The 27,970-nt window shown below is 38.6% G+C and overlaps 2 protein-coding genes and 2 long non-coding RNA genes across 9 annotated transcripts in view; 1 reads left to right on the top strand and 3 right to left on the bottom strand.

Annotated features, from left to right (window-relative positions):
- Nucleotides 1–1,553: 1,553 nt before the first annotated feature.
- Nucleotides 1,554–2,808, bottom strand: LOC136236359 (uncharacterized). Of its 2 annotated transcripts, none has more exons than XR_010692102.1 (3): nucleotides 2,714–2,808; nucleotides 2,153–2,242; nucleotides 1,554–1,839 (listed from the first exon to the last, which is right to left on the bottom strand). It is a non-coding gene; the product is annotated as an uncharacterized lncRNA (long non-coding RNA). The 2 variants fall into 2 exon arrangements; XR_010692103.1 differs by having other exon boundaries at nucleotides 1,554–2,089.
- A 2,175-nt stretch (nucleotides 2,809–4,983) lies between these two features.
- Nucleotides 4,984–7,659, bottom strand: LOC136236360 (uncharacterized). The gene is made up of 3 exons (XR_010692104.1): nucleotides 7,558–7,659; nucleotides 6,084–7,500; nucleotides 4,984–6,017 (listed from the first exon to the last, which is right to left on the bottom strand). It is a non-coding gene; the product is annotated as an uncharacterized lncRNA (long non-coding RNA).
- The window catches only part of LOC136236357 (protein sidekick-1-like), a 32,040-nt gene continuing 10,374 nt past the window's right edge, over nucleotides 6,305–27,970 (top strand). Inside the window, exons 1-4 of the mRNA XM_066026500.1 lie at nucleotides 6,305–6,892; nucleotides 6,950–7,246; nucleotides 7,302–7,616; nucleotides 7,797–8,054. Coding sequence (XP_065882572.1) covers nucleotides 6,556–6,892; nucleotides 6,950–7,246; nucleotides 7,302–7,616; nucleotides 7,797–8,054 — 1,207 coding nt within the window. The 5' untranslated portion in view covers nucleotides 6,305–6,555. The remainder of the gene's footprint in view (nucleotides 6,893–6,949; nucleotides 7,247–7,301; nucleotides 7,617–7,796; nucleotides 8,055–27,970) is intronic.
- On the bottom strand, nucleotides 23,483–27,257 carry LOC136236112 (uncharacterized). 5 transcript variants are annotated; one of them, XM_066026208.1, is made up of 9 exons: nucleotides 26,114–27,257; nucleotides 25,782–25,988; nucleotides 25,572–25,733; nucleotides 24,772–24,876; nucleotides 24,452–24,516; nucleotides 24,363–24,391; nucleotides 24,180–24,272; nucleotides 23,695–23,759; nucleotides 23,483–23,635 (listed from the first exon to the last, which is right to left on the bottom strand). In XM_066026208.1, the coding sequence occupies exons 4-9, from the start codon at nucleotides 24,780–24,782 to the stop codon at nucleotides 23,560–23,562; spliced, it is 339 nt and encodes a 112-aa protein (XP_065882280.1). In that variant the 5' UTR covers nucleotides 24,783–24,876; nucleotides 25,572–25,733; nucleotides 25,782–25,988; nucleotides 26,114–27,257; the 3' UTR covers nucleotides 23,483–23,559. The 5 variants fall into 5 exon arrangements, with proteins under 5 accessions (XP_065882280.1, XP_065882278.1, XP_065882282.1 ...); XM_066026206.1 differs by having other exon boundaries at nucleotides 26,043–27,257; XM_066026210.1 differs by having other exon boundaries at nucleotides 24,180–24,312; nucleotides 26,043–27,256.

Raw genomic sequence — 27,970 nt, forward strand, 5'->3', positions numbered from 1 at the left:
ACCATCCCACTAGGGACCTGCAAGAAGGCCGAAAGCCTATATAGCAGCAAATCATAACCTTGATATTAGAAACTTTGTCAATTAAGTGTAGAAATATTCTAGACCAGCTAGGTGGTGATTTCCCAGACAAGTTTTGATCAGATAGCTTTTCCATGATAGTAATCGCTTTTTTTGTATTAACAAGGTTGACTGAGAACAGAATTATGTGTAATTAACTTGTTGCAGCATGCATGCAAGTATATATGATTCCATGACAATCTGTTATTAATGTACACAGAACAAGGATATGGAGCTATATGCAAAACAAAGAACCAGGTAAAACAATTACATGCATGTAAGGCCACTCCAATTGGTAAATATACTGGTTTCTGGTCCCCTGCCTGCAGAAAATATCAAAAATTTCTACAGATTAGTCAATATTGCTATTATTATGACTGAATTTGCTGCTCATTATATGCATGCGCATACTCTACTTAATATCTACCCCACTTATTTGGATGTTGCATTGCTTTCTGGTACGTGTTATTGTTGCTAATTGTAATTGACAAGCTTTTTAAAGTTTGTTTTTAGAAGCCATTTAGTTTCTATTTCGTGATTGGTGTCTAAATGTGTCAGCATTTGTTAAATAATTCATGCTAGTGCATGTATTATAGTAATTGTTTTTTTTATCTGCTTTACCAGTTAGGCACTGGAGGGCCAAGGGACCTAAGTGAAAATTGTTGACTAAAGTGAACAGGACAAATACCTATAAGGGGTTTGAAGAAAAATCCATGCCTAGCCTGACTTCCTAGCCTGGTAATTGAAAAGTCCCAGGTTCGATGCCTGAAGTAAGAAACTTTACTTGTATTGCTCCAGTCTACCCAGCTGTTTAAAATGGTGAACTGGTGTCAACTGGAGAAGCAGCTTACCCAACTGTAACATCAGTGGGTACTGGATCGAAGGGAATGACCCTGAACTCAAACAAACCTTCGTGAGTAATGAAGGCTGTTTTCGCCCCATCGTTCTCAGTCACTTCCACCTGCCAGTATCCACTGACCAGATCTGGTGTTGAAAACCACTGTGCCCCTGACAGGGTATCAAGGGTTTCGTCAAAACGTGGTAAAGGAAATACATCCTTCTGTGTGATGTTGTTAAGCCTTCTATAATTAACACAAAATCTGGCTGAACTATCTTTTTTCCAGAGATAACTGGGGAATCAAATGTCAACTGTTCATGTCTCACATACAATGACTCTTGCTTTTTGATTCCTCATTTATCCATTCTACATGCTTGGGCTAGTGCTGCCTACTCTTTTATGTCACATTTTATTGGTAGCTAAAACAAACACTGTAAAACTTATCAAAAAAGCAAGAGCCATAATTCATATTGACTTTTTAACATGAGTTTTCATGCAATTGGCTAACAATCTTTGCCACTTCAAAACAGATGCAAAGTTTTAGCCATCACAGTAAGATGTGTTACTAACTTAACCACTGCACAATAAAAAACAAAGTTGTCAACGGCCGGATGTGCTACTATACACATGATGAAAACTTTAAATGGCACTACCCATACCGAATTAATAGAGTTATTATAACACAGCAAACATAGTACACAACTGACTCCAAGTGATAGTGTATTGGTATACTTACTATACTTCCTGTTTCTGGTTAACTTCAATAGGGAAAGCTTATTATACATTACTCATGTCATACTGTGTTGCATGTAAAAATATGGACATTTTGGGCTATTGCAGTTGTCATAATAAAATAATATCCTTACTGTTTGTGAATTAGCTATCATGCCTTTCAACCTCTTGATTTCAGCCCGTAACTCCCGAATCAGTTTTACATTGGGGTCCTAGAGATAAACAAGATATGACATGTGTGTACATACGTACATACAAACATATAAATAACAAACAAGCTGTCATAATGACAACATTATTGATCATTTTGGGAGTACAGGTGGGAGAAATAGAGGGAAATACCCTTGTGCTGCTAAATTCTAATAGCAGTATATAACATTCTTTATGGTAGCCATCTTCCTTCCTGTTTTCCATGTCCTACTGTTGTGTACTGAGTGGGTATACACACAGACTGAGACAAGACTAAGGTGTGCACACAGGGAGTAATTAGCTACAGGAAGTACATCAACAGGAATTAGGTCTCACTTCATTGACAGTTGGTTTGTTGATGATATTCTCTTGGCTCGATTGACACACTGGAGGGTGCTTAGTGTTTCACCGTAGCTGGTGAAATGGCTACACAAAAGTACAATAATATTGTGTGCACACACACACACACACACACACATCTAAGCGAATCCTTCAGCTGCTATGCTAGCATGGTCACCTACCCAGTGAACCATGGTGTGGGCACCCAAAGTCCCTCACCCACTGTGTGAAACATGGACAGTTGGCATTTACTTCCCCACCAAATGCTAACACACACAGACACATGAAAACAATATACAGAGAGTCATACATACACAAATACTACAGCTGTAGGCACAGTGGCACTTCTACAGCATCTACAGTCAGCTAAGATTACAAATGTGCCCAGTGGCGTAGCCAAGGGTGGGCATGGGCGGGCATTTTCCCAACCATCACAGTTTCTTGCCCAACCATCACAAACTTTTACCCAATCATCACAAGTAGCTTAAGATTCATGCGAGGATTCACAGCAGCACACAAAACAACCAAACTTTAATACTGTAAAGCGTAAACGTATACCTCATTTGTTGAATCATGACTTCCAAGAAGAGATCGAGTTAGATGGTTTATCACGTGATCCATTACTCGGAAAATCCCTTAGGAAGTCCCTATAATTACAGTTCATGTAGCCGCACGTGCCACGCTCCTTGGCGGTTTAAATTCGAAATTTAAAATGGAGTCGAACTATATATCTAATTCACAGTGAGTGATAATCGTCAGTAGGATTCAGTGTGGATGGTGCTGGCAGCAAAAGATTTCGTTTCAGTGGACTTGTCACTAAGCGTATTTTTTTGATAAGGAAAGTACCGTATAGCCTAACTTACTGCTGATGAAAGAAAATGGGAAAACGTACTCTTCTAGATAACAATAATGGCATATCTACAAACCACACGCTACCTGCTTGCCACGCCGTCACTTTTATTCAGTAAGAATTATAAATGATTGGAATGGACTCCCATATGACTCAGTTAATGTTCATTCAACCAATTTGTTTAAGACACACCTAGATAGATTTTATTATGATTACCAGTATGATATTGTATAGTTATTTTTGTAGTAGTTTGATTGTTTAGATCAGGTTTTTACAGGCTTTGCCTCCTTACCTGTACCCCCAATAATAATAATAATATGCAAATGGAGCTGGAAATGGAGGAAAGGTCACGTCATTATAAAGTGTCTAGTGCACAATTTGTACTGATTAACCGAGTTGTGGTTTACACCAGATCCTTTACAATAAGTCTGGGACGAAGCTTTCTTGGCATGCCGATATTTGCGAGGATATTTGTGATAAGATTCATTATAGTTCATAAATTAGCGCCCCCGGTCTTCATTTTGGGCCATGTGGCGTTTACTTGAAAAAGCATTACATATCACTGTGGTGGTTGGTCTGTAAGCTATACTGCCAGTTGATTGTAGTAAATATGTGATAAACTGTTTACATTGTTGATCTAGGTTCAGCAGTTTGATGTCACGTGATGCTCGACTACGACTATCGTCGGTGGATTCCTGCCCTAAAGTTTAATAGAATAGCATATAGCTAGTAAATGTTTGCATGCATGCAAGCAGCATTTGTTTACACTATAGCATAGGTAGGTGTAGGCCATGTGTGCATGCACTTTTCATTTTTCTTTGATGATGTCTCGCATAAAAGTGAGCGTGTTTCTCGTGTGTGTAGTTAACTAAGTTGGTGGGGACTATTCTACGGAACGCTTTCTCAAACTGAAGCTTGCAACTTACCATTGCTGAAACTTCCCTTATAAGTTAGCAGTGGAATCTCCAGTGGGTGGTTAAACATAAGATAAAAAGAATTAACGGATCGATTGTGGGTTTTTGTTGGTTGTCATTAGTAACGAAGTATTATTGTGGGATGAGCTGTATCAGTGATGTTCATCCATACGGAAGGGAACTTTATGTGAGCTGTTTTTCTTATTTAGACTTTAGAAAACAGTCTGGGCCGGTCTTTCAAGTCATAAGTCAGTGTATAAATAAAGCAAGCAGGAAGATACTGGTAACAGGAAAGAGCCAGCTGAATTAAACTTGAAGAATTTTGTGCAGTGTGTGAGGAGCAAATATTTTGGCAGACCGCTAGGAGGGTATATTCTGCAAACATCACTGAAGTGTATGCATGGAGTTATATATTAACAGCTGGTGCAGTGGACTAATGCCGTATTCAATAGTGAGCTGATTTTATCTGTTGCACAATTCAAGGATGTGTCTGACTGCTAGCCTTGAATCAGGCTAAATGTCAAAACTCCAAGATCAGCCAAATCTCTATTATAAGCCGCATGTGAAACCATGCCCGTAGTCACCAGGCAAACGTGATTTGGACCAGGATGTGTGTGTAATTTCAATGTATCTAGTCAGACCTGAAATGGAACACTTACATTAATTACATACCACCTAAGAATCCTAGGATTTCTTAAGTGTAACATTTCACATGCTTCACTTCAAACAAAACAGGTTAAATTTGTTTGTCTATTTTCAAGTGATTCCCAGTCCAGCTGGTCCATGAAATTACAATGGGATCACATGTATTTGTTACAGTGTGGGCTGTCCTGTGTTGGATCTACTCTAGAGTTGAGATTTCAAGGTAGACTCACTGCCAATGTACTGACACTAGTCCTGCTGTAGCATGTTTAAGTGGAGGACAAATGAAATAGTAATGCTAGATTATTTATGTATACAAATTTTTCATAATGAAATTGATATCCCATTTTGATTTGTACTTCCACTTTGCAACATATTCAAGAGCAAGAGGCTACCACACTTAATCTCCAACCACTGTCATTAATTAACCAAGATCTCACTAGTCTGTAATTCACCTTACTGTAGTGATTTTATTGATTCATCTGTATGTTTTCTTCATTTCCTTTGAAGTTGTACCAAGAGTTCATAATAAGGTGGAGAGTGTCTAACTTGAATGCATTCACCAAACACCCTGCTTAAAGTAACACCTCGGCCTTATTTCAGAACAAAGGCTTTACCTTCTTCAGCAACTCTAATCAACAGTTTTCTATCCCCCAGTAAAGGTGTTGATTTGATGAAAGGTGAACTTTACACAGGGTGTTTGTACAGGCCATACTGAGAGTTAGACACTCTCCCCCATACAAATCAGTATTACAAACTCTTGGTTGTACAGTATAGGTAAACAAAGATAAGTTTCTCTCCCATCTTATTCTAGGATTTCTATTGACAAGGAAAATTCAATTACTTGTATACAGGCTCAAAATTGAGAAAATATAAAGAAAGTGAATTAATATTATACAGTCAGTTTACTTTTGGATATTTAATGTCTCCAACCACAACAATAATTCGACGAATCCATGCATCTCATCACTGGTCGTCTGAACATTCTGAAAGTGATACCTCACTCAATCAACCATATATTCTGTTTATTAGACTGAATAAAGTCATGATTACCTAAACAATCACTTAATGTTTCATAATTATCCTATTCCATTTTCCTGGAGGTTCCACTGATAAAATGTAATTTCAGCAATGATAGCAGCTAGCCAAGCTGCAAGTTGATTCAGAAAGCATTCCATTCTGTAAAATAGACCCCATCCAGAATTCAACTCAGTACTCAGCCGGGCTGAGATATCTGACAATAGTCCACTACTCTGTTAATGAATCATTGATGTTCACACAATATAGCCTCCTTGAGGTATCTGAATGTTTGCTCCTCACACACTGCACAAAATTCCTTTAGATTCTACTTAGACTGAGTTCATTCAGCTTGTCACCATACTTGTTTCCTTTGTAGTGTAGCTATACACATACTGATTTATGCCGATTAGAAAGGCTGGGCCTCAGACTGTACATTCTAAAGCCAAGTAAGTAAAAATAACTCACATACTAGTAAAAACAAGTCATGCATTAAGTTCCCTACTTGATATATCCGAAGATTAAATCACTGAGTCAGCTATTCCCACAATTAGTACTTCGTTACTAATGACAACCAACAAGAACCCACAATCGATCCTTAAATTCGTTTTATCTTTCTTGGGGTACGTTTGATTACCTGCTGGAAGTGCCACTGATAACTTGTACAGCAATGGTAAGCTGCAAGCTTCAATCTGAGAAAGCATTCCGTTCCGCAGTTTAGTCCATCATTCCGTTCCGTTCCGTTCCGTAGAATAGTCCCCACCAACTAAGTTGATGTTATGCCCAACCATCAAATATTGGCTGGCTACGCCCCTGGCCCGAGCACACGTTTATAGGTTTGTTTAAGGCTGTTATATTCTTTGTAGCATCGATTTAGTGAGTTTCTATGGCAAAAAAAAACGTTTTCAGGGAAGTTTCTTCCAGTCCGTTCCGTGTTTTAGTCATGTCCGAAAATTCGGCTCTGATCAATAGCTAGGATGAATCAATCATTATGGTTGTTGTTTTTGCTTTTTTCGGTGGACACGTTTTGTACCGCCAATACTAGAATCAGGGGTTCGACGCAGCGAATCTACAATCCTAAAACTATGATGTCTATGTCATTAGAACTGAAGTGTTTAGCAGCTGATGATGTGATACCCAGCGAAGGTGTTGTATGGAGACGTGCTATCGGGGATGGACTACCCGGTACGGCCAGTGCTAATAATCCGTTGACACTCAGCGATCTGCAGCAGTTCCGTGATAATCCCCACTCATTCGAGGACCAATATACTTGTACTTATGGTGGAATAACCAGTAATCCCGTGAGCGTCTATGGTGAGTTGGACGGTGATGCTTCGACGTTTTAATAGTAACACTGTGTCACACATGCAGTTTTGCCGAAGTCTACCAGACAAGATGATATTGAGCAAACAGCTACGGTGGGGGAGCGCGAGACTATTGAGTGCCCACTTCTGTTTGGTAATCTCCGAACGAACTACACAGTTTCCTGGACTGAGAATGGGCATACGATTACAAATGGTAGTGAGGGTTATTTGATCCGAAGAGATCCCAACGAGAGTCTGATTATTAGCGATGTTACTCCAGAACATATGGCAAACTATCAGTGCACTGCAAATTTGTTTGGCCTTCACCCAATGTCCAGTCCAGTGGTCCAGCTTATGCCTTATCGTAAGTTACATGCATGATGAGTTAGTTACTTGCAATTATATGATGTTTTTAACAGAGGCACCAAAAATATTGAACATTGGTCCAGCAGATCCAGTAGTAGTAGCCGATGGTAGTATTGGACTTGTGACTTGTAATGTGAGTGGTTTTCCAAAACCTGAAGTTGAATGGTGTGTAAACGAGGCGTGCAGTCCTGATTGGCCTGGGGAAATGCGATATAGTGTTATTCCTCTTCCAAGTGATGAAGGTAGTACTACCTACTTGAGTACACTGCAAATATCACCAGTAAGAGAAAAAGACAGTGGAAACATTACCTGCAGAGTCACATCAAACAATACCACAGTTATGAGTACAACTGAGCTCTTTGTTCCATGTAAGTATACCAGGAAAGAGTTCATCTAATGACAGGAAATAGCTTGTAGGGGTGTAAGTTAATTACTGAATGCCAGTGGTTGTTAGAGGGTATTTTCAGACATTTAGGTGATTTTATTGGATATTTTGTGTGGCTGCTGTTTTTAATTAAACCTTTTTAAAAAATTTATTTTGTCCACAGATCGAATTGGAATCCAACGGGTAATCAGGACTAATGGTGATAAAGTTGTTGTTGAAGTTGTTTTGAGGAGAGAAATTAGATTTGCCTATGAAGTTGTGATATTTGCTAATGAAAGGCGCCAAGAGACATTTAATGGTCAGCAAGGAAAGATATACTGGAATTATACCCTGACCAATGCAGTTCAAGGGAATATATCAGCTCAGATACAAGTTGGTAAACATCATGGGCGAAGGTCAGAGATCCAGGCTGTTCCACAACGTACGTTGAAAATAGTCACTGTCTAAATGGTCTCCACTTTGCAGTGCGTCCTTGCCATCACGTGATCATTTTAGGACATGTGTAATTATGGTCCAGCTCATGTTAACAATATAACTCAGATAACAGTTGTAGGTGACAGGTAGTTGAAATATTTTTTTTTATTTTTTATTTTTTTATCCCACACCTCACCATGGTCAGTCCTTGCCATGTCTTAATCCAGCACTCTGATCCAATACCATTTTCTCATTTAAGTGCTGGTATCATGTGAGGAGGATCACATAACACAAATTATATACATTGCATAAAAAAAAAATTTGCTGTTAGAAGTTTACTTGTAGGGGTCAATACTTTTAGTGAGAGATTGCACCTCAGATCATGATAATCAGACTGAGGCATGACAGCTGAGAGGTATGAATGATGTGGTTTTCAACATGTAGCTTTCATGGTATATAGGGCAATCAGGAAAACAGTCAATCTAATATAGCAGTCCCTCAGAATTCGTACCGAGTGTAATTGCATAATGTAATTGATTTTAAAATGAAGTAGGGATCCAAGTGATAAAAAATAGTGAAACAAGAGATGAATGATGGTTTTACAGCATAGCTCTGTGAGAAATCCTTATAACAATTATTTGTTCAGTACTAAAGTAGGGATTTTCCCACTTAGCATATGCTGTAAAACCATCGTTCATCTCGTTTCACTACTTTTTAATGCTTGTATCTCTTTGAATAAACATTTTTTAAAGGTTTGTTTAGTTTTTTTTTTGTTATAGCATACAGCTATACATATGTGACTGTTCTATTAGGGTGACTGCTGTATTAGAGTATCTCAAGTCAGTCTCTCTAGTCTACCAAGAGGCATGGTCACTATTCCTTGTTTCTATCCTATTATTATAAATACAGCTAGGCTAGAAAGGGGTTTGTCATCGTTTTCAAGTAAATGGGTTAAGAGGTGTGGTCTCTGTACTCAATTGTTATTATTCAATCAAGATTGTTAGCGGGTGTAGTCTCAAACGTATTGTTAAGTTACTGAATGTCCAGTACCTTTTACAATAGCGTAAGCATTTTAAATAACTGCTCAAGGAAAGTGTTGACACAGAAAATTAATGTCTTCCATTGCATGAAGAAGATGACAACCAAAGATAAAGGCACAGAGGGCACACACTCGTTAGAACCCCAAAAGGAACATGCCACTGGTGAGCTTGTTATTGTTATAACAATAATTTTGTTCAATGCCAAAGTAGGGATTTTCTCACCAAGCTATATGTAATATCTTGTTTCACTACTTTTTATTGGTTAGATCTCTACTTCAGCTTTAAATTTAAAAAATATTACAAGTTTAACAGTAGGATTAACTAGCAGGACAAGCTTACCTGGATCCAGACCAGACTTACAGGTTTTGATCCAAATCCCCTAGAGCATTCCAATAATATAGGCGTGCACTCTATAAGGGGGGCCAGTCTGACATTCCAGCACATTTGCAATTAACAGTTAGCAAAGTTGTTGTTATCTTTCCCTCCCACCCACTTCCTCAATCTCTTCTTCCATAACTACAAAATAGTTAATGTGACATGAGCAGTGCTCACTTGTCTCAGTGGAAGTTGGGTGGGTTATCTCCCATATGCAGAGGAAAACTAACTGATGTATTATTTTCAGGAATCACTCGAGCCTGAGACAATAAAGGACAGACATGCTTGCTAATATGAAAGCAGGCAATTTCCCAAGGGTAATGTCCTATAGGCTCTGGTGTCAGTTGAATCTATTTATGGAGCACCAATATCAGGCCCATAATCCCATCCTTTATAATGCTTAGCTTACACTAGCTTACACGCAGGATCCGTGTTTGTCTGAGTGAGTCCAGCACCTAGTCAAACTAATTTGTTTGGTTTTTTGTTATAGCATACAGCTATACAAGCATGACTGTTCTATTAGAATGACTGCTGTATCAAGATACGATAGTGTGTCATGCGGCCAAGTACAGCCAGTGCGGGTGCACGACAGACAAGCCAAGTACAGCCAGTCCGGGCACGCGACAGACAAGCCAAGTACAGCCAGTGCAGGCGCATGGCAGACAAGCCAAGTACAGCCAGTGTGGATGTGCGACAGACAAGTGTGTATTTTACAGGGACCAATAAAACACCGTTTTCACACATCTGTAGCTTGATAATGGCTGAATGGAAATTAACCATTTTTGCTGTGGAAACTCCCTTGGGGTGGGGCACCTCCCATTTCAAATTTGAGCTGAATCCGCCAGGCCATCATTGAGATATGCACTTTCAAAGTTCATTTTAGTTTCTTTGTATTTTTCATCTTTTCGCACCACTTAGAAAAATTGCTATAACTTATGCATGCTGTAGTTGATTTTCTTCAGATTTATAGGGCTGTAAGAACATAATATAGCACATTTACAGTCCAAATTTTGTACACTTTGGATAAAGAACAAGGGAGGTATACGTGATTTTTGAAAAATTCATTAGCAATTTTTGTCACGGCCACAGGGTAACCGTTTAAAGGAATGACTTGAAAATCAGTCTGTACATGGAGTAACCATCGTAGTACAAACCTTTTGTGGTTTGAAAGAAATCGCACCAACAGTCAAGGAGTTATAACAAAAATGCCAACCATATGTAAAATGCGCATGATCAAGTTTTGTTAATAGAAAAGTAATACTTACCACACCTACCAGGTAAACTAGTTAACGGAATAAGCTGAAATCAGGTAGAAAGGTAGATAAATCATTTTAGAGTGATGTTTCAGTGGTTTACAAGGAATCAGATTAAAATCTACTGATCTACACTATAAAAGTGAACTAGGTGTAACAAGTACGAATCGAGATACTCTAATAGTGCAGTCACCCTAATAGAAAATTCAGCTGCACAATAAATCACTCTATTAGAACGTTCAGTTACAATCAAGTCACCATGTAGAGAGTTCAGCTATCAACATAGGGAGTTCAACTACAATCAAGTCACCCTTCAACTAGTATCAAAAAGAAATAACCCTGTGGAGAGTTCAGTTGCAAACAAGTCACCCTGTAGAGAGATCAGCTAGAAATAAGTTTCCCTGTAGACTGTTCAGCTGGAAACAAGTCACCCATAGAGAGATCAGCTAAAAACAAACCATCTAGAAAGAATTCAGCTACATTTCATAGAGTGATTCTAGAAATGAGCAACCCTGTAGATGGTTCAGCTACAAACAAACTCTTTCAGTAGAGTGATCAGCTAGAAGCAAGTTATCCTGTAAAAGGTTCAACTACATTTGAAGTCACCCTGTAGAGAGAACAGCTAGAAACAAGTATGGCCTTGTAAAGAGATAAGCTACATTTCAAATCACCCTGTAGAGAGATCAGCTCGAAACAAATCACCCTGTAGAGAGACCTGGTAGAAACAAGTCACCCTGTAGAGAGTTCAACCAGTAAGAAGTCACCCTGTAGAGAAATCAGCTAGAAAAAAAAATCACCTGTAGAAAGATCAACTAGAAACAGGTCACCACCCTGTAGCAGAATTAGATTTCAATCACCCTGTAGAAAGATCAGCTTGAAACAAATCACCCTATAGAAGGATCAGTTAGAAACAAGTCACCCTGTAGAGATCAGCTAGAAACAAATCACCCTGTAGAAAGATCAGCTTGAAACAAATCACTCTGTTGAAAGATTAGTCAGAAACAAGTCACCCTGTAGAGAGATCAGATAGAACAAAGTCCGCACTGTGTAGCACTACCAGAGAACGGTGCCATGAAACACCTATGGATTATCCATGAACAGTAATTTAAAATTAAGTGCCATGAAAGTCATTTCATTGATATTTCATTGTAATATCCATGCCATGAAATAGTCATGAAAAGTGGAGATTTCATGCAGTGTGGCACTTTCATCCTTGCCTTCTTGGAGCACCCTTTACAATAAGAACAGACCATGGTGCACTTTCTTGGATACATAAGTTCATGGTAATTTTATAACACTGACAAATTATTTCTTGGCATAAGAAAATTTCATGGTTGCAAGTGGCCAGTATCAACATCAGTGATAGACACTCAGTAGATTTTAGGGCTGGCTAGTTATTATAGACAATTCATCAAGAATTTTGCTACCATAGCCTCACCACTTCATAAACTTACCGAGCAACGGTCACAATCTAGATTTCAGTAGACAAGCCAATGTCAGGAGGCATTCGATTGTTTAAAGAGCTGTCTGGTGTCATTGCTTTACCTGACTGATCCCAGCCCTTTCTCCTGAATACTGATGCCAGTGATACAGGAATTGGCACTGTCTTATCACAGGTCCAGAAGGGAAAGGAGTGTGTCATAGCATATGCCAGTAGAAGCCTGACAAAATCTGAATGAAACTATTGTGTAACAAGAAGAGAGCTATTGGCAGTGGTCACATTTTAGGAACTGGAGGGCCAGATTGCCCGGTGGGTTCAGAAGTTGCAAGAATATGAATTCACAATTATTCATTGCCCTGGTATCCGTCACAAGAATGCTGATCAATGCAATGTCACGTATACCATGTAAGCAGTGTGGCATTGTCTCAGCAGACAGACTATAGCTCTGGCAGTGATGATGACTCCAAACATAGCATCACTGTGTGAATATTCCCCCAAGGAATTGCGAGCTGCTCAGTTGAATGACCCTGGAATTCATCTAGTTCTGACTGCTAAAGAATCTAACAAGCATCCTGAAATTCAACCAGGAAACAGGCAACTCTGGCAGCTATGGGAACAACTGACTGTTATTAATGGACTGCTATACAGAATGTTTAAAGAACCAAACAAAGATCAGCACTGGTTCCAGTTAGTAGTTCCCCAAGAACACTGTTCCAGAATTTTGGCAGCATTGCATGAAGGTGTAGCAGGGGGCCATCTAAGACAGGAGAAAACATTTAGCAGAGTCAAAGAATGCTTTTACTGGCCTGGGTATTGGAGTGATACCTGCAATTGGTGCCAAGCTATTAACATAGTTAAGTATTGATTGGTCCTTGTACCTTTGTGTCAGTCTTGTTGTGAATAGTGTATGAGTGGTAGCTTGAATAGTGCTCATAACCTGCTTTGTTGCATATCCTTGTATGCGGTGAACGATTGACCTTGTAGATGGATTAAGGCTGCTGCTGTTACTTGATGAGTCCACTGGGCGAGTGAACCACTCCAAACAGCATTAGCTCTAAGCTCTTCCCTCTGTAACATAAGCAGAAGCCATATTGGAATTTTCTTCCAACTAACCAAGGACATTCAGGAGGGAAATTCTATGTGGAGTTCACCCATAAGCACTATATACTTCTCTTCACAAAACGTGTTTGGCCAAGACCATTGTATTTGCTTAGCAATGGTGTATAATGGTTGACCGAGGGTCAAGACTGGAGCTCAGTAGCTTTCAAGATGACATTCATTCCATGCTTTACCATGGCCTTAGAGTGTGCATTGAAGAAACAAAGGCATCAAAGCAGAAATTGCACGTGGATGGTGAATGGCAAATTGAAGATGTGCAAAGTAATTAAGCTGACCATGTGATATTATCATCTGCTTCTTGGTCAACCTCTCTCAGCCAGGAAACTTACATTTCATCAGATTTGAGTCTTGCACTTTCAGGGGTACATAGCATTGCCTGTAATCATCAGAATTGTAATGTGCACAGAATACAAATTAGGCAGTCACTATTCGCACGGTCACATGCAAATAGCACGGTGCTATTCGTACATGACCGTGCGAATAGCACAGAGCCTTGCTCAAAGCTATTCGCACGGTTACTAAGAGAAGGCAGATGCAGTTGGCATGTGTATACACATAGATCCTTTACTATGGCATACATCTTCCGGGTGTGTACGTGCATGCGGGAAGTATAATGAATTACTGGAGATATGTCACCAAATTTGGTCTGGTGAGTCCAAGGATACACCATGCATACACATGCATTAATGCGTTTTCTCTGCTATGGACTGCTAGCTGTGGGTTGTGTACTTTCACATTATAGTCATCGTTGTAAAACATGCAAGCATGTCTCTATTTTAGACACACCTATAGCTACCCAAGTGCATGAATGGTAAAATGCGTGCAGTCATGAAGTTCATAATCAGTTAGAGTTCATAAACTGATATGGTAAAATTAATAAGTAGAGATTTACACACACACTGTAAAGTAGCAGATTAATTAGATCAAAATAATCCAATAGGAGTCATGCAGTCTGAGTCAAAAGCACCGCCAAATGCATCCTCGCATCCCTTATAGTTACAAAACCACATTTCTCCAACAGCATTCACTCTCTTGGCCTCTTCCAAAGTGATGCCATCCTACAGTAAATAAAGAAATTTATCATTAGCATACTATACAAGCATAGACAAGGCTGAATTTATCTTAATTCCATCACATACATCACTTTCATTGTTTCTCCAGTAGAACAAGTAGCATCCCCTTGTTTAGTTATTGAACTGTGGTTTAATAGGGGGTCTATAACTCTTGAGGAATCATGACAATGGACAGAATTCAATTCTAAAATTGGAAAAATTTTCTGTAATACCTGACAAGCAAGAGTCAGCACCAGGATTCATGGGCATTAATCGTCAAATCACAATTTCAAGACAATTGAGCCTATAATGTGATAGCAGGTGACACACACCAGGGGTGGATCCATGCAGACTTTTGGAAAGGGGGTCAAAATGACATCCTACATTGTCTGGTTTGGTAAGGTGAGACCACTGAAAAAAGGTCACAGCCTGCTGACAATAGCTTCCCACCCTACCATGCAACTATGCATTCATCACTGCCTGAAAAAGAACATAAAAATCCTTAAGAAGCTCGCTACATACTGTTCTAATACTATGACAGCTTTATTTGAGTGACTGCTCTATTAGAGTATCTCGATCTTGGTATACTACCTTGGCCCCCTCCCTGTATCCCCCATGGCCGTTCACCCTTAAATGCAGTTCGAATATTTTCCTCCATGTGTGCAAACAAAATCTATTTCTGTATACCTCAAATCTTCATTGTATACCTTCGATGGTGCACATTTTGCTGCTGAATCTATTGATCTTTATTGTTGAACATTTACCTGGACGAATTCCGTTCTTTCAAAGGCAGAGACTGTCTCTTTAAGATCATCGTAACTCTTAAACTCATCTCTTATACAAAATATCAGGCATGTGACGAAAGACCACAGAGAAAACTCCAGAAAGAAAAATCCCGCTCAAAGCCACATGTAGTTTTTGGAGATAAATGAACCGTGTACTATCCGTAAAATAATAACATCATGTGACTGCTGTGCAAATAGCACGGTGAAGCTATTAGTACGTAACCATGTGAATAGCCACTCCGTACAAATTATTTAATTTTCGCCTAAAACTCCATTTTGAGCAGGAACTCTTATGTGACAAAGTGGTTCCACTAAAATTCAAATTCAGCATATTCTAATCTAAAACCCTAGAATACCAGTTTTTTATACTTTCTGCCAGAAAAAGTGAACATGTTTTTCACCTATCTAATACACTACAGTAATTACAAGGCTACACATTAACACTTGTAACTCATGATCTACTATTGGTCCCAACTTTAAACTCACAGTGATCAATGATGAGTATTAGAGCAACATGTAAACCAAAAATATAATAAATAAATTAAAGAATTTATATTTTTTTAAATTAAGATCAAAGGAAAAGCTACAATTTTGTGGTTTGACCTTTTCCTTTGAGCAATTATTAAACATTATATATCACCTGAAAGAGAATTTAATAAGAATTTCAAAAATCTAAACCAGAAGTGTTTACGTCAATCACAAGCAAAAGCTATGGCCATTTTATTGAAGACATGTAAGCAAAATAAAATTTTCAACAGAAACTTTGAGCTAAAGGGAGACCAATGAAATGAGCCAAATTTTGGTGTGAGAAAGTTTCTTGATAGGGTCCATGTTTGTGCCAAACTTCATGAAAATCGAAAGGGATCTGGATTTTTTTTGTTGATTTGGTATTGTTATAACATGCCAATGTAAGGATTTCCCACCAAGCTATGCTGTAATACCATCATTCATCTCTTGTTTCATTACTTTTTATCGCTTGGATCTCTAAATTAATATACTAATAGAAGCTAAGTAACAACAGTATATTATTGCACCTGATTGATCTACTTTTCCCAGATATGGATACCTCAAAAGACATCATAGCATTAGAATGTATACAGAGAAGAGCCACTAAGTAGATATCTCTTAAACAACTACAAATCATCATACACATCTAGGCTGTGACAACTAAATCTTCTGCCACTGATGTATATCTACGGACTCAATCATCTAATGTTTTTATAAAATTACTAAAGTCACCATCAGATAATATCCACATTTCACCTTTACCACATTCTACAAGATTAGGAGTACACCATAAATTAATTCACTTATGGATGGCAGTACCAGTTGCTGGCATGCCGTAAGCATGCACACTAACCGACTGAATTGCATACGCATGCTGTGAAGCTAAATAAATAAATTCATAATAATTGTAATTGCATACTAACATATCACTATATGTTTATGCACAAGCCAATTCCCCTATAATTGTGCTACTGTGTATGTGTATCTTTTTCACCCACACACACTGTGCTGGCCATGCACTGTGTGAACATGCCCTATTGGTAGATTGTTCTGTTGATGGCTGTACTTGGTTGTATGTGCTAGTTATACAACCACTGAGAATAATACAAAAAGTGGCCAAGATTACTGGCTCTCCATCCTAAAATTAAATACTATACTGTTGAGGACACATGAAGCTTTGGTGAATGTATGTTTACACACTACAGGCATGTATGGCGACACTGGGTGGTGCTTGGAGAGCCATTTCTTGTATCTCACACAGTATGATTTACATTAGTGGTTTCACATGCAATCAGTGGTGCCATTGTATCATTTGCCTATTGGTGTTAACAAAAGAATTGTTCCCATCTTGAGCATATGGGGTAACGCCTTGTTTAATGTCTTGACACGCTTCTGACAAATGGACAAAGCTACTGTGGGGTTGTTGATATATATAAATCCTTATTGCTACTAGGCTCAAATCATTCATGAAGAGATGATATAGCATTTTGGTAGGACAATTTAGCATCTCTGGCAAGGCACTCCCAAGCTCTTTAGGCCTTTTCTATCAAAGGTGATTGGTCCCATCAAGCAACACAGTTTAGTTGTGCTATCCACCCATCGTATGCATCTGATATCAATAGTTTTTTCATATTACATGTACAACAGATACCTTAAGGTTACAACAGATAAAATGTATGCATAAGTTTTGTGGTTCACTACAATAGTACAGTATAGTACTGTATAGTAGGGATGATGAAGGTTTGGGCTTTTTTCCCAAGAATCAAGTGGGGGATGTCATTTAACACTCAAAAAATGTGAACTTCTATGAATTACAAACTAGAGAAATCCTGTCAGTTTTCAGTACATTTTTACGCAATGAAGTTGTATGTGAAGTAGCACACACGAAATGCTTGGGTGTAATTGTTGATTCCAAACTATCATGGTCACAACATATTTGAGAAGTTACTAGCAAAGCTACTGAACAAAGTTAAGAATTTTCTGCAATGCAACCTCCAGAATTGTCCCAGGCCAACTGTTATAAGTCTCTGGTCAAACCAATTTTGGAGTTTGCTTGCGTTGTTTGAGCACCACACACACACACAAAAGGATATATCTAGCATTGAGTCAGTGCAGAGATGTGCTGCTAGGTTGGTGTTTAATGATTATTCCAACCAATCAAGTGTTACAGAAATGCTACAAAGGGTAAATTGGCCAACCCTACTACACTATTGAAATAAACTAAAAGCTATTACTATGTTTAAAATAATTCACAATCTTATTGATATACCCAACACATACCTTACCCCGGTTACATCTACTTACCACCTGCAGGGTCACTCAATGAAATTTCAGCAGCCGACCACCAGAATTGACTCTTATTTGCACTCATTTTTCCCCTCCTCCATAAAGATTTGGAATGCACTACCTGATGACATGATCTTGTCCACAATACTGAATCAGTTTAAGACTAAACTAACAGGACTAGACTAACTGTTAGGAAATTTTTTGTTGATGTGTTCCGTCACGCCGCTTACTCACCAAACTTGGCATGAATCGACACAATCTGTGCTGATAATGAATCTACTCTAAGATATTTATCACAACGTGCTTCCGTTTGTCCTCTGCAGCACATAGAAGGCCAAGGTATAGAGAAAACTTGAGCAACATTCCTTTGAAAACCACAGCGCATGCTGTTCAAGTGGTAGAACGCCTGGCTAGCGTGTAGGAGGTCATAGGTTCGAATCTGTGTGTTGGCACTTGGCAGATTTTTCTTTTGACTCAGTACCTTTTTGTGAACACCTTTTTTAAAACACGGCTTTTAGCTCATCGTATCTTGGCATGCAAAGCAGGTATCGACGCAAGACTTTAGCAAAATTAAATGCCCATCATCTGGCAACTCGAGTGCTGCTGTAGCAAATCAATACGTGCTTCTGTTTGCTCGTTATAGGGCAATGAAGGCACCGGTGTAGGGAAGGATCACTGAAAAGTTGAGCTACATTCCTGTCAAACTGTCAAAACCACAGATAAACAAGTGTGGCGATTTGCACACCTTCCTTAACTCCAAGTTATTATAACCAATCTGGGTTCAATCCCCTCCTAGGTTATAACATTTTTTTCCACTTTTGGGACCTTTTTTGATGCACCTTCTGTTCCATGCAAGGGTCCATCTACAAGCTCTTATGCAGCACTGGCACATAACTGCCTTACATCATAGGGACTCTGAGTACTTTTTGGGTAGGGTAGGCAGAATGCCAATCGCATATCTGTCCATCTGTGTGTTGGTCCAGTGTGTTGTATTAGAGTAGGTAAAAGCTTCTTTCACACTTACAGCTGCAGTATCCAGAATATCTAGCTACATCTATGTATTAAGCACATAGTTGTGCAGTTAAGCACATGGGTGTGCACTGACATGCAAAACTGTTTGTTCAGATTTACTTCATTACTGCTGTAGTAAATAGGCAGCTTGCATGATTGGACAGATACCGTATAGCTGGTAATTTTTGAAAGGTTTTTATTTTCGGATATTTCGAAGAGGCCCTTCTCTTCGAAAATAAATTCCCACAAGTGAAAGAAACCGTTCAACTTTCGGCGATTCGTTCGTGGATTCCTCGAGTTTTAGCCCAGTATTGCTGATGATAATGGGTAAACTGTATCATTACTGTACCAATAACCAGAAAACAGGTGATCCGGAATGGGAATTGATGCCGTCTGCTCTAGAATCTATGGTGATTAGGATACTATGAGCTAGCTATGATTGAGTGTGATTGTGGCATCGTGCCAGTGAGTTCACTCTACCCGAGACTTCCTCAGTCTTCTCTCCAGTGCACAGGAATGGGGATTATTCCATCAATAAGTCAGTTTTCGGCAAACATTCACGCATCTTCATAATTTGTGACACGAATTTCCGTTTATCATGAAACCCATCCGGACTTCGAAATATGCACTCTTCGAAATTAAAATCTTTCGAAATTCAGATTTTGCTTCTTGTACGAAAATTTCTGTTTCGAAAATAACTCGCTATACGATACTACTGTGCATCTGAAAAATGATAATACTGGAACCATGCAGATATCGTAGTTTACACTAAGGAACTGCGTGTGACCTTGCACAACTGTTTCACTATAATCCTGCTTACATCCTTTCAATCTAAAGGATCATACATTTATACCTTAATGGCCAATTACACCATAGGTGTTTTAAAACTGGGTTTTTGTATGGCAAGAGGTATATATGTCACTACAACATCAGAAGTGAAAGTGCATAGCATAGGACAAGTTTTGAACCTTTGCTTGCCATGCAGTAACTATAATTGTAAATTGTGTTGGCTTTAAATTACGCCCAAGTTCATTTCTCTTTGTTGACAGTAAGATAAACATCATGTAGAAACTGAAACTGTACCATCTGTAATGTAGGTATACTGTATATACAACTGCCTTAAGTTTAACTATAATTAGCCCTGCATGCTCATTATTTCACTATATGTACTTTTAAAATGGCATAAGAATCATGTACTATAAAGCACTATCGACATGCATGCTACACAGCAAATATAGGACACTAGTATTTATGCTTGGTTCCCAATATATTAATTATTGTCGCATTAGTTGTCCTGCATGTAAAGCAGGTACCGATGCTTTTATTTGTTCTTTACAGTGCGTTGAAGTCACTGGTAGAGAAGACGTACTGAATAATTGCACTACATTCCTGTCAAAACCACAAACAATAAACTTTAGTGTTTTGCATCATTATTTCAGGATGGCATAAGGAAACCTCATGCTCTTTAAAAATGTGACATCACCATGCACACTACATAGTTACATAAGCAGTGTTGTTGTTAATGCTTGTCCCTATTCCTGACATCAACATGTTTAATGTGGAGATGGTCCTGCACGTAGGGCAGGTACCAATGCTAGTAAATAGTATAATAAGAATACCATCTTTTCTTTTACAACAGTTTGGCAGGATTGGTTAGGCTAGCCAAGTATTAAATGTCTTTGCAAACCCTTCCAACAAGTTTCTATGAAATTTTAATTTTTTTGATTTTCTGCTAACTGACTGATTGACTATCTGCCTGCCTGATACCTCCAGCTAAGCAGAACTCAACTATGAATAAGGCTGTGGGCTGCATTTTTTACATTGCTTTGGCCTGAGACATGCCTTTTCGCTAGCTACAATACACACATGGGCCTACCTTTGTCGTCCCATTTCTTTCTCCACTACTGTTTATTATCAACACTTTATAGCACAAGTGCTGAAGGTCTGTAGGACTCCTGGTCCTACAGCCTGTTTAAAGATGTTACAGAAAGTATGGTATAGAAAGGAAATATAATCCATGACTGGACCTGGGTGGCCCCGAACCTGCAGCCATCCGATTAATGCTCGAATGCTTATAGGAACCTGCCAGGCAGTCAGGTTGGCTTAATTTCAAGTATACGTATCTGTAGGAACCTTAGAGAGTGACTTTATTATCTCAAAGTACTCCAAGTGGAACCAAGTGGACATTATTTTATTTATTAAGACTTTACAACACAAACACCTGTGTAGGTGTGTAACTCACAGCATGGCTTCATTGCTTTGTTATCTGTAGTTTGACTGGATTGATTGCAGAGGCATTTATAATGCAGCTGAAACTGAAGCAAAACAGCCACTTTACAATATTGATAGTTGAGACATGTGCTCAGCCTAGAAACTTTTGTATAGTAACTGGATTGATGGCACTATTTGTACTGTTCTTTGTTTGTAATGTTGTGTAACAGGTGGAACTTAACTGAAAAAGAAGCGGAATGGTGACTTCATATTTCAGTCATTGATAATTTGTGTTCAGTTGCACAGTTATTGTGTCTGGCATGGGATCTGGTCCCATTCTTTCCTTTGACACAGTATTTGATGGTACTGAATTATTTTACTTCAAAAGTATACAAACAAGTGTAATGAAAAGTAGAAAATGTGAGTAGGAAAAAAACAGTAATGAAACAAGATACACCTACAGCTATACTAGTTAACATTTAATCCCTGCATTATGCTATATGACACTGAAGTAGGAAGTAATTGTCAACTATAGTATAGCTGCAGGTGTATGTGTGATGCCTAAAATTTATACTTGCTACAATATGTCAGTATTATAACGAGTTTAATCAATCAATAATCAGTTTTTTTTCTTAAGATACAGCAATACAGTATCCTTGCACTAGAGCTGCTAATGTGATTGGGCCTGCAAATACAGTGCATGTGGGCACAATCACTTTTTCAATCTTATATGACTCATAACTTTTAATGCAGTGATCAAGCTATTTTAGTCCTAACCTCCTTCTATCTTGCTTTGCAATGCACGTAACAGAATGCAGATATTCTCTCCTGCTATGCAATGGGGTGAAGTTTGTGCCCTTGTGTCAGACCCAGTCACTTTATATTATTTAATATGGCTACAATCCTTTGGCTATTTTTGAATGCATATACTAATCATGCAATATGGTATTGGGATCATGAAGAACTGGGCTTTTTTTCAGCCAAAAATATCACCCAAAACTAGCCTCAATTTCCTTTCATGACAGCTTGGCAGCATTGGTTAGGCACAGCTAATGTCTTCAGACCAATCCTAACCTTTCCAAAAAGTTTCCATGGAATTTTAAAACTTTTCTATTTAACAGAATTTTAGGTGACTGACTGACTGACTGACTGACTGACTGATTGACTGACTGACTGACTGACTGACTGACTGACCGACCGACTGACTAACTGATGCCTCAAGCCAATCAACAATGGATAAGGCTACGGGGCTGATTTCTTCACTGTTTGATGTAGCTTCATCCCGAGATGTACTTTTCACTAAATACAGTATGTATGATATATGTATCATGGACTTGCCTTTGTTCTTCTTTGTGTTACAGTTCTTTTTGCTGACAATGCAAGGTGTTGATTCACGATAATGTGATGCGGCTTCCCTGTGGCTGTGTTGGCTATATATATATATATATATATATATATATCAAGACTCACGGTAGTGAGTCACGCGGCCAAGAAACTACAAAGCGCACGCCAAATTAAAAGACGCACGGCCACTACTGTGAGTTATTTACGTGTAGGGCCGGTTTTGCAATATTAGCCCTAGATTATGCAACATCTCTCAATAGATTTGTATTGCGTTACGTGATAAAAAATCTTTAGGAGTCGTCATCATCATAGTTTTCTTGCGACCTCGCTAAAATAAAAAAATAACCATCGCAAAATAAAAAATAGGCGTATTTCACTTTATTTCTCTACCTTATGTTACAACTACTGTCACGTTATACCAGTTAACATAGCCGTGTTTATATAGTCCATCTAGCACTGACATTATCCAATCCTGGTTTGCCTATACGCGTATTTTCTTCAATCAAATCTCTATTCCCTACAATAACTTTTAAAGACACGACGTGGACACAAACTCTAATGCCTGATAAACAAGTTGTGATAGCGTGCTGAACCGTAAGCTCCCTAGGGATGGCGTTTTAAGCAAAAATCTTTTAAATTCGATTTAGTGCCACACCCCATGCGAGCGTTTATAAATCGCCAGTTGTCTTATGGTGTGAAGAACAAAATCACTAGCGAAGGTGCTTTAAGCATACTCTTCAATTGTCTATTTACATGTAATTTTTAATAGATTAACCACAAAGGCTGGTAAGGTGAATACAAGGCTTTAGGGGTTACCACCTCTATGTAGTGTGTACCATGTAGCTTGTGTTGTGGCTTTCATTAAGTATCATGCACACACAAATGGTGCAACAAAATTTTGTAATGGATTGCTCGGATGTGCATGGTTCGTGGTGTTGTGACTCGAATGTGGTTCGTGGTTTTCCAGTGACCATGTATGAGTTGGGGTTGTTCCACACAACTTACACAATATTCAAATTTCATGATGGCCATGAAAATTTCTTGCCATATGGTAAACATACAACAATGTGTAACAACGTTAATCAAAATCACATCAAGACTTGACTAAAAATAGTTCCAACAATAGTGATGATTTCTTGTATGTCAGCATGACGATACTGAAACCTGTAAAAGAATAAGCAGGTACTGAAGTTAACCTTAAATTAAACACTCATGCAACTGACCTGGAACATTGGTCGCAACACCAAAAACACTTGTTTCGATATCTGATGACACAATCCAGCAGGCACTGAATTAAAAGAGAATGTACAAAAAATCAATATGCCGGGCTGTATCAATAATAGCATGGATAATCAAAATGAACAAAAATTATATCCCAGGGTAAGTGAATGAATAACACAACTGTTGGGTAAGCATGTCAAACCTGAACATTAGGACATTAGTCAAACAAAAGTACGCTATCACAACTTGGTCATAATACAATGTTTGTAACACTGGACTTCACACTGGTTGCCCAAAAAAATTGTGCCATTCCGGGACAAAAGCATAATTATGAAACAAATAGTTACTACAACACAGAAGGCTTACTGTTGCACTGTCTACACTGATATACCATAATTTAAAAACATAACAGGTGGGCATTAAATACAATACACTTAACATCTAGGTACTAGGAAAAAATCACTAACATCACAACATGTAAGCTGACCTGGAAATTAACACCCTTGATGCCACTACAGTCTACACTGGAAATTTGTATGAACCCATCAACACTATGCCTGATACATCTGAGTAGACTGACCTGCAAATTCACATCACTAGTATACAGTGATAATTGATAACTACAAAAACAACAATTGTAATAATACAATTCTTCTGTATGTCAACTGACCTGAAATTCATGACACTCGATACCGAGACCTGTAAAAGAATAAGCAGGCACTGAAGTCAACCTTAAATTAAACACACATGCAAACTGACCTGGAACATCGGTCACAACACCAAAGACACCTGTTTTGATGTCTGACAAAACAATCCAGCAGGCACTGAATTAAAAAGAGAATGTACAAAAAATCAATATGCCAGGCTGTACCAATAAAGGATGGATAATCAAAATGAACTAAAAATATATATATCCCATATGCAGGTTAAGTAAGTAACATAACTGTTGGGTAAGCATGTAAACCAGAACATTAGGTCATTAGTCAAACAAAAGTACGCTATCACAAACTGGTCACTGATAATTGATAGCTACAAAAAGAACAATTGTAATAATACAATTCCTCTGAACGGTAACTGACCTGAAATTCATGACACCTGTATCTTTGTTCTTGCGTGGTCTCAACTTACATATGTACAATGATCACATTCAACTGCTAGTGGATAAACCAGTATGACCAGATGGCCTGCAAAAACCAACAAGCAGGTGTTAAATACAATACACCTAAAGCCTGGAATATGAAAAATATCATATAAGCATTGTAAAGTGCTAATAATAAATACTTTAGGTTTAAGGAAGAAAATCCATCCCTCCTGGAGGAAGACTGAGTGTGGCCCCGACTAGACATTGGGTGACCTGCAGTTCGAATCCTGGGGTTGGAGGGATTTTTTTCCTTATTTGGCCCCTTTTCTGTTACACCTTATTCAGTCAGTAAAGTCAATTGCAAGTCACTAGGTCTAAGTCCTTGTAGGTTAGGTAATCCTAAGGCTGCAGCACATGTTGCTGTCAGACCTTCAGTGCTGGTCACTGTAAAGTGCTAATAATAAATACTTTAGGTTTAAGGAAGAAAATCCATCCCTCCTGGAGGAAGACTGAGTGTGGCCCCGACTAGACATTGGGTGACCTGCAGTTCGAATCCTGGGGTTGGAGGGATTTTTTTCCTTATTTGGCCCCTTTTCTGTTACACCTTATTCAGTCAGTAAAGTCAATTGCAAGTCACTAGGTCTAAGTCCTTGTAGGTTAGGTAATCCTAAGGCTGCAGCACATGTTGCTGTCAGACCTTCAGTGCTGGTCACTGTAAAGTGCTAATAATAATAATAATAATAATAAAATTATTCCACACTGATATAGTAATAGATTATAGGATGTTGTGGAACTTGCCTAAACATGTAAACTTGAACATGAGGACAACTGCATAATCTGGACACTTGGAATTGTCCAATACCTGATGAACCGCAAGTAGGTACTAATGACATTCACTTCAACATTTTATCCCAGCTGGTGAATCTCTTGTAACTGAGTAAAAAGGTGTTTATTTTCCACCTGCAACCAAAGTTCTACATTTCTGTGGTTGAGTGTACATAAACTGACCTAGAAAATCAGTATGCCATAGGGGTATGGAAATGGTTCCTTTCCTTCTGTTGTGACATTACTTACAGCTGACTGGTAAATGATCATCGATGTCCCCGTGGACCCCAACAATGAGTATATCAATAACTTCACAAGTTGGAATGAATTTCCTTTCAACATGTGGTGGAATGAATTTCCTTTCAACATCTGGTGGACAGGTCAAAAACCCTATCGCACAAACACGGTGAATCAGCGTGTGGCGATATGACACGTTGCACAAACTTCACTCCTCGTTTCGTTAGCATTCAAGACCGGCATATGTCATAGAGTACCTCAGTATTCTTGACTCTTACTTCTTCAAGCGTTGCTCAAGCGATGTAGTTTCTCACGAGGGCCTCGAGTTTCTCATTAAAGTCGAGCCGATTAAAGTACGCCTCACCATCCAGTTACATTCTTAAACCATTCAATTTAAAACCACGTATCACGAGTGTCCGCTTAAGGTAATTAGGGACTTTCCACGAGATTTCCCCTAAATAGATCACGTGTTAGTTGTCAATCCGGTAGATTCTGGTGGTATACATGGTTCAACAATGCGGTAAGTGTACTTTAATATAGTATAAGCTGTCAATAATTGTTTGTGCACTGCTAAACTAAGTCATTTTTGTGTGATAAGCATGCTTGAGGAAGGGTCTGGGGGACGAGACTAATGTTTTTACAGCAGTTGATGATGGCCAGGCAAAGAACTGCGAGAAGAACTACTGTGATAGTGTGATATAGGGAAAAATTCCACCCCTATAGCTAGGGGCATTAACTACCATTATCTACAACTACTGTATTATGTTGCCGATATGTACATCCGGGCCAAGAATAAAGGTGAAAGTGGTAGTAAGGCTCAATCCTATTATTCTGCTGAACAGGCAAGGGAGTCTGGGACTCTGGGGACATGCTCCCTCAGGAAAGTATAAGTACTACAACTTTTTTGTTTTAATTGCTTCAAGTATAAAAATTTCAGTCAAAAGGTGATGATCAAGGCTCTGGTCTTATGCACTGGTTGGAGTGGTTGTATCGATACTGCACTGTGACATCCTTGAGGGGTTAGTGCTGGCATTGTCCATGGCAATACTATTCCATCTCCCCAAGTCTTGATGATTGAGTCCTCCATTCCTTTCTCTGCTGCTCCAATCCTGAAGTTGTGACCACAGTCAAAAGGTGACGATCGAGGCTCTGGTCTTGCATCTATACTGTACTGCAACACCCTTGAGGGGTTAGTACTGGCATTGTCTATCGCAATACTGTTCCATCTCCCATATACAAGTCTTGATGGTTGAGTCCTCTATTCCTTTCTCTGCTGCTCTAATCCTGAAGTTGTGACCAAAATATTAAAAAATGGTTATAACATGATAAATTATTATGATGATAACAATTACAAATGTATTTATAGCTGTGTAGCAACTGTGAACTAGTTAGGCACTTGCAAGTTTAATTAGGTGTCTGAATCATTTAACATGCACAGATATGAGATATATTCGTCACATGCAGGCGGTAAAGATAGATTTACTCTAATAGAACAGTCATACTACACTGTAAATTCATACTTCCGAATTTACGGTGTTATGAAACAATCATTATTATGTTTGGATTTTACTGACTCTCCAAGACAATATTCTGCATTAATGTTGATTGCTCATTTCCAAAAAAATTACCTTTTAAACCAAATGTAGAGTCTATCACTGACAAAAATGAGTGATATCCACCCCAAAAACACCTTCGCTGTAAAAAAGGCGCGCCCAAGAAACTACAAGTGCCTGGAACCCAATGTAAAAAAACAAAAAGAAAAAACAGCTCAACTAAAGTGAAAAGTAACTGGTAACTAAAAGAGCTGATATCTGAAGTGGCCAAGAATACAATTACTAAAGTTTAATCCATGCAAGAACACCTTGGCTATAATACAGGTGTGTACATGAAAGCAACTGGCAACTGAAATGGCTGATATCTGAAGCGGCCAAGAATGAATGGTCATATACAACTAATCCAAAAGTTTAACACTGAACCTTTATAATTCAGCTGTGTTCTATATTCACTCTTGCTGCATCGTAAAGTAATTTCTTTTAACTCTAATTGGCTGGTAATTTGGCCGCCTTTTTTTGCTCTATTATACTGACTATTAAAAAAGGCGGCCAAATTACCAGCCAATTAGAGTTAAAAGAAAT

Source organism: Dysidea avara, chromosome 10 (assembly GCF_963678975.1).
Source record: "Dysidea avara chromosome 10, odDysAvar1.4, whole genome shotgun sequence".
In the NCBI taxonomy this organism is placed as follows: Eukaryota; Metazoa; Porifera; class Demospongiae; order Dictyoceratida; family Dysideidae; genus Dysidea; species Dysidea avara.

What these genes read in the sequence shown, in the direction of transcription:
- LOC136236112 (XM_066026209.1), bottom strand. An exon ending in TGTTGTGACCGATGTTCCAG is followed by an intron (nt 24,392 to 24,451) that starts GTCAGTTTGCAT and finishes ATTCTTTTACAG; the next exon opens with GTCTCGGTATCGAGTGTCAT. An exon ending in TGTTGCGACCAATGTTCCAG is followed by an intron (nt 23,636 to 23,694) that starts GTCAGTTGCATG and finishes ATTCTTTTACAG; the next exon opens with GTTTCAGTATCGTCATGCTG.